Raw genomic sequence first — 11,834 nt, forward strand, 5'->3', positions numbered from 1 at the left:
GGCATGGGAATACATACAGTTCTGAATAATATACATAGGCCTATAGGTAAAATTTCAATGCAGAACAAAATTCGAAAATCGAAAAACGAAAATCTAAACTCCTACAAGAAGGGTTCTGAATTGAACTCCAATGATAAATTATAAATAATAAAAATATTCACAATTACTTTTTTTGTGTCACTGATCCACACTCATAACAGTGCCATAGTTTATACACGTATAGCCAAGCGCTCGCGCTGGACGAAGAGCTCTCTTATTTCTGGAGAGGAGGCGGGGTCGGGCTGGTGCTCTGATTCTCGCCTAGGAATGCACCCGAGGTCTCCCAGCAGCGCCTGGACTTCCTAAAGATGGACACCTGGATGTGTGTGTATATGTTAGTGGGACTTCAGCTGTCCGGGAGTTTCGCGTATGACGGTAAGAGACCCATCCAAACTGTTCCTGTTGAGTCTCGCGCTGTGAGCTCTGATCAATCAAAATGTGTTGAGCAAGACTCATTAAACTAATGCAAAGTTAAGCAAACATCAGAAGGAACTAAGTCTTTGTGCATCTAGGAGTTTTCCCATGCTGTTTCTGCTAGCTTTCCTGTATTAGGCACAGTATATTGCAACAGAGCTCAGAGTGTTTACGTGGACGCTTTTGGGGCTATTTGGGGGGTTGGGGGGGCAAGAAGGTGGTAAATTCCCTAAATCCAGGGGAAAGACACTGAACTCTTTCATATGAAAAGGCACTGATGACTTGTCACCAGTAGGACACTGCGCTCCCAGTCGATCTGCTCAATACTGATGATTCTGACACATCTTTTGAATGCTTCGTCTTTAAAAAAATCTTTAAAGAATTAGTGGTGTATAAATAATGTAATGTCTTCTGGAAGTGGGTCAGCAGTGTGTCTGCAGAGTCAGCAAAGCTTTACTGGGATGACTGTCAGCATTTACAATATTTCCAACGACGCAGACTTGTTCACTGGTCTCAATCATCCTTTTCGGACAATTGATTTTTGTGATATACACACACACACGTATGTATGTATATAATAATTATTTACTCATTCATTGAGCATGCATATATAGTAGTAGATTATATTTTAATAATGTAGATAGTTTTAATCTTTAATTCCATGCACATTTAAAATGAGCAGTTTATCATCCCCTCATTTAAATCATTTCAATCTTTGATACCATACACTTTCAAAATGAGCAGTTTGTTCATTATCCTCTATGTTGGCAACAAAGGGACTGTACAAATATTAATAATAATAAAACTAAGCAACTTTTAGGCAAGTTGTTATGTGCCTACTCGAGGATAATATTTCTGTCAAATCGTGTGTCTCAAATAAAATGCTTTAAAAGTCTCAAATCAACAGAATAAAATAGTAATCATAGAATATGATACAATGACACTGAATTAGAAATTCTACATGCAAATTATGGATCTACTAGTAATAAATCATCACTGGAGGCACGTATTGATATGCTGATGTTGAGCTATGCTACTCTGTCCCTCAGGCTTTGACACACTGATACATAGCTGTTTTTAGAATGATCTGTTAGCATGGGGTCTGGATCAGATATTTGGAAATGTGACTCTGATGTTTTGATATTTTTCACATTATAGGGAAAAAAAGCTATTTTCAGAGCTGGAGGCTCTGTCCACTTTTCCATTGCCAGATTATGGTTGCTTGATGCCTGACGTACCTGATGTACGATATTTGTAGCATTTTAATCTACTTTGTGTTTTGGTTTATATTTGTATCAGTCTGGGGTGCGTTTCCCAAAAGCAACTGTGGTCGCAAGTTCCATCGTTACCAATTGATTTCAATGGAACTAACCATAGTTAGCTAACAATGCTTTTAGGAAACGCACCCCTGGTTGGCTGGTAAGGGGGCTCTTTTTTGGAGTATTTTGTGTATATTAGTAAGAACAAAAAGTACACTTTGCTTCCAGAAAACATCGTTTATATTCCAGCAGAAGCAGAATATATCCCTTCAAAACTTGGTTTCTCGGTCCAAGATTTTTTGTTTAGAGAATAAATTGAAAAAGCAAAGAGACTTGCTTGGACTCGCTTAGACATGTGAATTTCTTGTGCTGCTGGAAACACAATTCAAGAAGCTGAAGAGATGCATGTGTTGTGGTGGTAGAACTATAATTGCTCTAAATTAACAATTCATCTTCATTTCGAGGACCGTTAAGAGTTAAATCACAAATGCAAATGTAGTAAAATGTTGACTGTGTGAGGTTGTGGCTCATGTCATTGGGTTTTAGGTTGTGATTGTGTTTCAGACTTTAATTTGTAAATGCACTGGAGGTCCAATTTACAAGTACAAGACCATCAGACTCACATATTGGCTTTATTTGCATGTGTAAAGTAAATGTCAGTAAAGTAAATGTCAGTAAAAGAAATGACGTTTTACAAGGTTTTGGTGAATTACCTCAAATGATGTGCATTGTTTATTCACAAAGACTGGGTGGTTATTTGTGTTTGTGTATTTTATGGCCTTGTGAACACAAACACAGGCTCATGCTGGCTAAAACATGAGCATATGTTACAAGATTAAGACAGAACAGACGCGGACTGTCCACACTGTCCTGACTTGAATCAGTGAATTTCATGTGCTTTTAAGTAGTTGTAAAATGCCCACTGCTCAAACTTGAATTAAACTGTCTCAACTAATTGTTTTGACTAATTTACAAAACTTTTTTAAGTGAGCTAGCTTGTTGCATATGAGAGAAAAAAGATCATAAGTTGAGAATTTGACCCTGTTGTTGTTGCTATACAGAATTTGACCCTGTATGTTACAATAGTTTCAAAATAGAAAAGGAAAGTTCATTAAGACAAACTTGTGTGGAACTTTGCAAAGTTGATCTGTATGTTTGCTAAGGTGCTGATATTGTGCTAAGGGGCTCTGGATGATTGATAGGCCATTTTGCAGTGGCTGATAATTGGATATGAACATAATTAGTCTGTACTTGACTGTCAGACTGTAGAATGAGGTTAACTAACTTCCACACAAATAGGAGTTGTGAATCTGTGAGGCTGGAGCTGTTGCAGACACTGAACATGGGGAGCCTGAGGGATATTACTTTCTGATGACTAATGGCGGCAGAACATCCATCCAAGAGTGAACTGTTTTTAAGCTAAACATTGTAGAAGTTGTACAAAAGAAATCTTTTGTGATCCTCAGGACTCTGGTAAAACAGAAGGTGCAGCAGAAGCTAAATGGTTAAGTTTTCTTAAGTGGAAACTCCCTCCATTTGAAGTATTTATACCTGTGTGTGTGTGTGTGTGAGAGAGAGAGAGAGAGAGAGAGAGAGAGAGAGAGAGAGAGAGAGAGAGAGAGAGAGAGAGAGAGCATTGCATTAGCAGCGCAAACGGTTGTGGGTTCGATTCCCAGGGAATACGCATACTGGTAAAAAATGTAAAAAATGTATGCACTGTAAGTCGCTTTGGATAAAAGCGTCTGCTAAATGCATAAATTATTATTATTATTATTATTATTAGAGAGGAGAGAGAGCGAAACTGAGCCAAGTCAGTGAGTATTCTGGGTTACACAGCATTCTGCTGAGCTTAACAGAATGGAACAGGAAAACTCATCTGCCAAATGGAGTGAAAACACACACACACCTACACACATGATCCCTGTGGAGTGTTTTCCATGATAGAAGTTGGAAAACTGTGGTCCTGTCATGATTCGCCTCTAGCTCTGCATTAACATTGTGTATATGTGTGTGTGCTGCTGAGTCTCTTGAGTTCTTGTTACTGCATCAGAGGGAGCTTTGATCTAACTTGCTGTGTGATCTGCCATCCACACACTTACACACTCACAAGAGACAAAAGGACAGAATTAGAGGGAATAAAAAAGCAAATCAGCATCAATTTATGCATTGAATGCAGGCTCTTGTTTTTTGTGTTTGATCCCAGTCTAAGAGGGTGATCTGTGGGTAGGCCTAATGGAGTTTTCCATGATATTTTTTTTTTTTTAAAGCTAGCCTTGTTTTACGTTTCTGGATAACTTACTTTCAGATTACAGTAAGTACAAGTCACAGAATTAGATGGAATAGAACACTTAAACCTATTTCTGTTGGAGAACATTAATGTTTTTTTTGTGCAGCGTTGTTGATGGAAGATGAAATTGCACGTTGACTGTTGTAAAAGAGCTTCTGTTGTGACATTCAAAGTAAATAAGTAATGTAAAAATTAGCAGCTACTAGTCTGACCTTTGAATGAAGCCATGCCAAAATCTATTCCATCTAGTCCTTCCATGCAAAGCATGTTATCCAAATATAGTGTTACATGTTATTTTATGTGGCTGCCATTTTCACTGCATTGCCTACACTTTAATCACTTTAATTCAAGTCATTATCTGCAGGGGTCATTGTTGCATTTCATGCCATCTCCATAAATGCCACAAACCCAGATTTCAGATGTTAGCTATGTAAGCCTCAGAGTATAAAAAAAATAAAAACAATACAAATATAATTGCAAGAAAGTTTGGAAAATGAAATACAGTTACATTTATAAAGTTTAAAAATGTCACACTGCTAAAGATAAAGTTTAAGAAGGGAAGTGAGATATAAACAGTGTTTGGGGTAACGCATTACAAGTAACACGAGTTACGTAATCAGATTACTTTTTTCAAGTAACTAGTAAAGTAACTAATTTCTTTTTAATTTACAAGACAATATCTGTTACTTTTTCAAATAAGTAACGCGTTACTTTTTTCCCACAATTTATTGATTGACAGCTCTCCTGTCCCCATGTTGAGAGAAATCAGAAGATGTTACTGTAGTTCTAAAATAAATATGTATATTCATTAATTCATCTCACTCACAAAAAAGAAAAAAAAAAACACAGATTCAGTATTCCTCAAAATGAATAAAAATAATGCAACTCAGAATATGATGCATGATGCAAATAATTAAATGTTAAACAACACAAATATCCTTTATGTATTTAATCCCATTCTATTAACCAATGTCTTTGCTTCTGACAATGCATTACTTTTAAAAGTAACTTTCCCCAACACTGGATATAAAGTTACAAAATGATAAATAAATCCAAAAAAAGTGTGGGTGGGGGGTATACATTAAATGCATACACTGCATACAGTAAAACAGAAAAAACAAAGTAGAATTTTCAGTAGCCATTGCTCCAGTCTTTCGTGTTACATTATCCTTCAGAAATAATTTTAATATGCTGATTTGGTGCTCAAGGAACATTCCGTGTTATTATCAATGTTTAAAACAACTTAATATTTTTGTGGAAAATGTGATTTTCCTTTTTCTTAAAATTCTTTGACGAATTGAAAATTGAACAGAACAGAATTTTGAAACTGAAACGTTTTGTATCAATATAAAAGTTGCTACTGCCACTTTTCAATTTAATGCATCCTTGCTGACTAAAACTGTTAATTTCTTTAAACATAATTTAAATAAATCTCACTGACCCCAAACTTTTGAATGGTGGTGTACACAATTACATGTTTTTATTCTGAGGTTTACATATGTTAGCAAACTGAACTTAAAAATATTACAACAAGATATTACAACAAAAAAACAAACTGTGGTTTGCTTTGTTCTAATATAGTCGTCCAGAATACAAATGATTCTAGTTGAGCTGAATCTGAAATTCTGCGGTCATGCCAACTCTTTCTTGCTTTTGCTGTCCTAAACTGTTTTGCAGGCTCTGGATACTGGCCATACACTGATGATGAAGATGTGCGATACACAGGTGAACACACACAAGGACATACTAAAATAAATGCACATACTGATCCCAAAACCCATTACACAGAGCTTAAACCCATCTTCTCTCAGTAAAACTCTCTTACCACATCATAACACATGAGCACTGCTGTCAGAATACATACATTCACAACACAGAGGACACTACATCTTTGACTGCCTGCTTAGGCCTCAGGCCTCCGATTGCTTCCTCTTCTTCTGTGGCTGTGCTACTTAACCTTTGTTCACATTTCTCCATGCATGTCTGAATGATGGCAGTTGTCAAGGTAGGTTTATAAGGCCATGTTTTATATGTGTTTTGGTATGACTCAGTGTCTTTCTTCAGTGTATTTGGGTACGTGTGTGATAACGTATGTCTCTTTCTAGGCGTTCCATGGTGTGCCCCAGTGAAAGTCAAACATGGTCATGTCAGCTGCCAGACACCACGCGGAGAACGTAATAAGAATGTTCTGGGAACTCGGTGCAAGATCCGCTGTAAGACGGGCTACGAGATGCACGGCGACAGTGAGATCCTCTGTATGGCCAGCAAACAGTGGTCAGGAAACTACGCTTGCAGAGGTCTGACGTCAACATTCACAGAACTCAGTTATTAAATCATATTGCTTATGACTCACTTCAGTGATTAAGATGAATTAGTGCATAATCAGTTCTATATTTTATTGCAATCATTTTGCAAACATTACATAATCACAAATTATTTGTTATTTTTATTTACTTTTTACTGTTTTTTTAATTTACACTACCATTTAAAAGTTTGGGGTTGGTAAAATATTTGAATGTTTTAAAAATAAGTCTCTTATGCTCACCAAGGCTGTATTTATTTGATTAAAAAAAAAAACTGTAAAAACAGTAATATTGTGAAATATTATTTCAATTTGAAATAACAGTTTTCTATTGGAGTATATTTTAAAATGTAATTTATTCTTTTGATGGAAAAACCAAATTTTCATTCTTCAGTGACACATGATCCTTCAGAAATCATTCTAATATGCTGATTTGGTGTTCAAGAAACATTTCTTACTATTATCAAATGCTGTGTAATATTTTTGTGGAAACTGCTACATTTTTGTTAGGATTCTTTGATGAATAGAAAGTTCAAATGAACAGCATTTAATTGAAATTTCTTTACTCTCACGTTTGATCAATTAATGCATCCTTCTTAAATAAAAGTATTATTTCATTCAAAAATTAAAAATACTTAAAAAGACCCCGAACTTTTGAACAGTAGTGTACTGTATTTTTTTAGGATGATTTCTATATTAGTAATTGGTAAACCTAAAATTGTGTTTTCAATTTGCTTTATTATATGTGACCCTGGACCAATTTTAAATTGAAATAATATTTGTGCTGTATTTTTGATCAAATAAATGCAGCCATTATGAGCATAAGACTTCTTTCAAATAATATATGTGACCCTGCACCACAAAACCAGTCTTAAGTCGCTGTGGTATATTTGTAGCAATAGCCAAAAACCGGGGTCACATATATATTTTTATTAACTGATTATTTTGATTACCAAATTGAAATTTTATTAATTTGTTCAGCCACATGCTGAAGGTTTGATAGCTTTATTAATTTTTATCAAATAATTTACCGAGTGCTCAGTTGATTTTTATTTTTTATTTCTTAATCATCTTTATGAATTGCTCAAATGATTATTGAGCGTCACATTTGGACCCTCAAACTTACCCTACTCACTGCTGTGTGTGTGCACTTGGATGGGTTAAACGCAGAGCAGCACAAATTCCAATTATGGGTCACCATACTTAGCCACACATCACTTCACTTCACTTCACAAACCTGAATCTAGTACTACCAACCACATGTCAATCAGCAGCTATATGACACATGAATTTATTTGGATTGGCAGAAGTGATTGTCCATTGATAACCCATTTTCACCAGGGCATGAATTATGTTTACAGAAGTCCGCTGTCCTAAACTGGCCATGCCATCTAATGGAGGTTATAAGTGTTCAGATGGATCATACTTCAACTCCCACTGCCAGTTTTTCTGCTCACCGGGATACACACTTCGAGGAGACCTCAGCGCCTCCTGCCAAAGCAGCAGAACGTGGAGCGGCGGCAACAGTGTGTGTGTGGGTGGGTTAAATAGTCATTGAGCACTCATTAATATTATTATATAACATAGTATTTAGGTGGAGAGGCATGTAAAGGTGTTTTCTGTCTCAGATGTGGATCCCCCAGTTATTACGTGTCCTAATATAAAGGAGAAGACCGCTGAACCAGGGAAACTCACCGCCAAAGTGACGTGGGACACACCAGAGGGCAAAGACACGGCAGACGGCATCCTAACAGAGTCAGTGTAACAGTTTTATCCTCACCATATATGAAAGTAACCATGGCAACGGGCAAATTCAGGTCTTTATGCAAAAATATTTGACCGATCAATGCCACAATTGAGAATCAAGTAACTTCTAGCTGAATTCAGATTTAAATCTAATCAATCTAATAAAACTAATCCAGATTCTTGTTGTGAGAAAGAGACTGTTTGTTTGTGTTGTAGTGTTATACTGAAAGGAAAGCCGTGAGGCTCGCACTTCCCAGAAGGGAATCATAAATTATCATACACTGTGTTTGACCGTGCTGAGAACAAGGCGACCTGCAGGTTCAATGTCTGAGTGAGAGGTGAGTTCTTTTGAAACTTTAGCTTTCTAAGCTACAAGTTACTCATGTTTAAAGTAATCAAAATACAGTCAAACAATTCTTTAAAAATTCTTAGCTAAATTATGAGCATCTAAGAAATGTTAGCTACAAATCCTCAGAATGTTTTTAAATTTGGCAACATCTATGTAAATATATACACTACCACTCAAAAGTTTGGTTTTGAAATAAGTCTCTTATGCTCACTTTTTTTCACTTGGTTTGATACAGTTGAACATTAATGTTGTGAAATATTATAACACTTTAAAATAACTGTTTCTATTATAATATATTTAAAAATGTAATTTATTCTTGTGATGGCAGAGCTGAATTTTCAGCAGTCATTACCCCAGCCTTGTGTCACATGTATTTTCAGATTTTTTTTCTCATACACTTATTTGCTGCTCAAGAAACAATTCTTCTTTTGATCAATGTTGAAAACAGTTGTGTGGTTTAATATTTTTGTGGAAACTGTGATAAATTAATTGCAGGATTCTTTGAAGAATAGACAGTGCAAGAGAGCAGCATTTATTTGAAATGGAAATCTTTTGTAATGTTATAAATGTATTTACTGTAACTTTATTGTGTCAAGTTTATGCATCCTTGCTAAATAAATGTAAAGTTCTTTCAAAAAAATCTTGCAGAGCCCAAACTTTTGAGCAATAGTGTAGTTATCAGATGATATAATGTAAGCGACTACTGAATGGAAAATTTATTTATTTTTTTTTACTGAAAAGGCTAAATTGTTTTGAGAACTGGTAAACTACTCTCACATTACTGAAAAAATGTCATTGGTTTATTTAGTTGCAGAACATTGCATAATGTGCTGGCATTGTGGTGGCATTGATGTGTGTGTTATGTGCATGTTGCAGTGCGTCGCTGTACTCCTCTCTCTGTCCCTGACAATGGCTGGATGAAATGTGACAGCGCGGCTGATAATTACGGGGCCACGTGTGAATTCCGCTGTCTGGGTGGCTATGAGCTGAGGGGCAGCGCCGCCAGAGTCTGCCAGTTTAACATGGAGTGGTCTGGCCTGGAGACTTCCTGTGCTCGTAGGCAAAAACACATTAACACCTCACAAACACTTACAGTCAGCTTAGCTAGAGAAATTCCTTGCATTATACATTATACATCATTATATTTAAGATTACATTGCATTCCTGAATTCCTGAATGATGCTGCTTATTCAGGTAAAATATTCAAATTTAATATTGTAAGGCAGATTGTTAGAATAAACGATGGCAGAATTTTTATGACAGAATTATTCATTTTATTCTTATGAGATTAAACCTCACAAATCGTGTAAAATTCATGATCTTGCTCTTCCTGTCCTGCCCTCTGGTGAATAACATCATAATCATTTGTTTTATTAAAAGCCATGAATATTAATGTTGGTGTGCGGTCTGCTGCTGCATTACTGGACCAGTTCTATGAGAAACGCCGCGTTCTGATAATCTCCGCCCCCTCAGCTGCCAATCACTACTACAGATTCCAAATGACTAATTTACAGGTATAAGATCAATATCTGCCTTTTTATTCTACATTGACTTGCACACTAAGGGCTGAGAGTCAGTGTGAGATCTTGTACTTTTTTTGTAAAAAAATAATAATTTGTGTGTTTGTTATTTTCTGTTAATAAAAGCTTCTCCGATGCCTGACGCCACACCCACTGTGTCTGTCGTTTGCTCCTCCCCCCACTATATATATATATATATATATATATATATATATATATACTACCAACATGTTCAAATGATGGTATAGATTATACTTTAATATACAAATGATTGTAAGATTAATCTCTCTCATATAAAGAGAGAGAGATGAATTTTACAATACTGTGTAAGATTATACATAGATAAGCAACTAAACTGGAATGATTTGTATTGTGTGTGTGTGTGTGGTTCAGCATGCCCAGTGTGGTCTGGACTTGAGACATGTGACAGTGATTGAGTTGGTGGGGGTTTATCCAGCTCAGATTAGCCGCATCAGACACAGACTTATCCCTCCAGGACTAGCTCTACAACTCAGGTACTTCATTACTGTATTTCAGTCACTTGATTCATTTTCTTCAAATGCTGTTTTGTATATCATTTCAAGAACTTATGAGGAGCTTTTAGTGAATTGATTCCAATATTAAACACATCACAATGTACATCTAAACTAAACGTGTGTGTTTTGTTTGTGTGGGACAGGTTGCTGCTGCAGCTGTCTCAGAACTCATTTAACATGGTGCTGCTGGACAAACAGGGAGTGGATAAGCAGCGCTACACTTTCCCCATCACAGCAGCAGAGATCTTTACCACCATTGACACGTTTCTGCTCCGCACTGAAGAGTCCACACTACAGAAAGAGGCTGGACAGAGCTGCTAGATGTATATATACAGTACACACATTTACATCTGATCCTACTGGGTATAAAGCTACCAAACTACACAAGAGAGAGTCTGGTTAGAGCTGCTACATCTTTATCACATATTGAAAACACACACATCTCTAAACATGAGTCTCTGTTGTTTGTCTTTTTTATGACGCTCTACTCTATTTTATTTGCCTGGTGTCTCTATTTATGTCAGAGTGGACAGTATACTTTTTTTTAAGAAATACTATCAAAGCAATATTATTGCAATAAAGGCCTGTTTGATGATTGACATTTGAGAGCATGGGACTCAGCTTTCTTAAAATGCCAGTCATGTTTATCTCAATTCTCTGGTTTGTCAAATAAATATGCTCAAATTGAATCGAGTACAACAGAGGAATGATGAATATGTTTTCAATTTATTATATATGGAATAATGTATTAAATGTTACAGTGGTGAAAAAGGGAGAAGGCTAACATTATTGGAAGCACTTTGGCATAGTGTTTTATTGCAATTTCTTACAAGAAATACAAGAATTTGAGATAAAAAAAAAAAGTTAAACACAAGATCAGCCACCTTTGCCACCAAAATAAATAAATTACATTTTAAAATAGATTAAAACTGAAAAGTTATTTTAAATTGAAATAATATAATTTGGACTGTATTTTTGATCAAATAAATGCAGCCATTATGAGCATAAGACGTCTTTCAAATAATATGTGACCCTGGACCACAAAACCAGTCATAAGTCGCTGGGGTATATTTGTAGCAATAGCCAAAAATACATTGTATGGGTCAAAATGATCGATTTTTCTTTTATGCCAAAAATCATTAGGATATTAAGTAAAGATCATGTTCCATGAAGATATTTTGTAAATTTCCTACTGTAAATATATCAAAAATGTTTTATCATTAGTAATATGCATTGCTAAGAACTTCATTTGGACAACTTTAAAGGCGATTTTCTCAATATTTAGATTTTTTTGCACCCTCAGATTCCAGATTTTCAAATAGTTGTATCTCGGCCAAATATTGTCCTGTCATAACAAACCATACATCAATGGAAAGCTTATT

At 35.7% G+C, this 11,834-nt stretch overlaps 1 protein-coding gene across 1 annotated transcript; it reads left to right on the forward strand.

Annotated features, from left to right (window-relative positions):
* Positions 1-265: 265 nt before the first annotated feature.
* Positions 266-11,212, forward strand: LOC107655496 (sushi repeat-containing protein SRPX-like). The gene is made up of 10 exons (XM_016442983.1): positions 266-414; positions 5,677-5,724; positions 6,105-6,296; positions 7,663-7,839; positions 7,930-8,056; positions 8,264-8,385; positions 9,273-9,452; positions 9,777-9,910; positions 10,310-10,431; positions 10,596-11,212. Exons 1-6 carry the CDS (start codon positions 348-350, stop codon positions 8,286-8,288), a joined length of 636 nt encoding a protein of 211 aa, XP_016298469.1. The 5' UTR covers positions 266-347; the 3' UTR covers positions 8,289-8,385; positions 9,273-9,452; positions 9,777-9,910; positions 10,310-10,431; positions 10,596-11,212.
* Positions 11,213-11,834: the final 622 nt, after the last annotated feature.

This window comes from Sinocyclocheilus anshuiensis, unplaced genomic scaffold (genome assembly GCF_001515605.1).
Source record: "Sinocyclocheilus anshuiensis isolate Anshui unplaced genomic scaffold, SAMN03320099.WGS_v1.1 scaffold1148, whole genome shotgun sequence".
NCBI lineage: Eukaryota > Metazoa > Chordata > Actinopteri > Cypriniformes > Cyprinidae > Sinocyclocheilus > Sinocyclocheilus anshuiensis.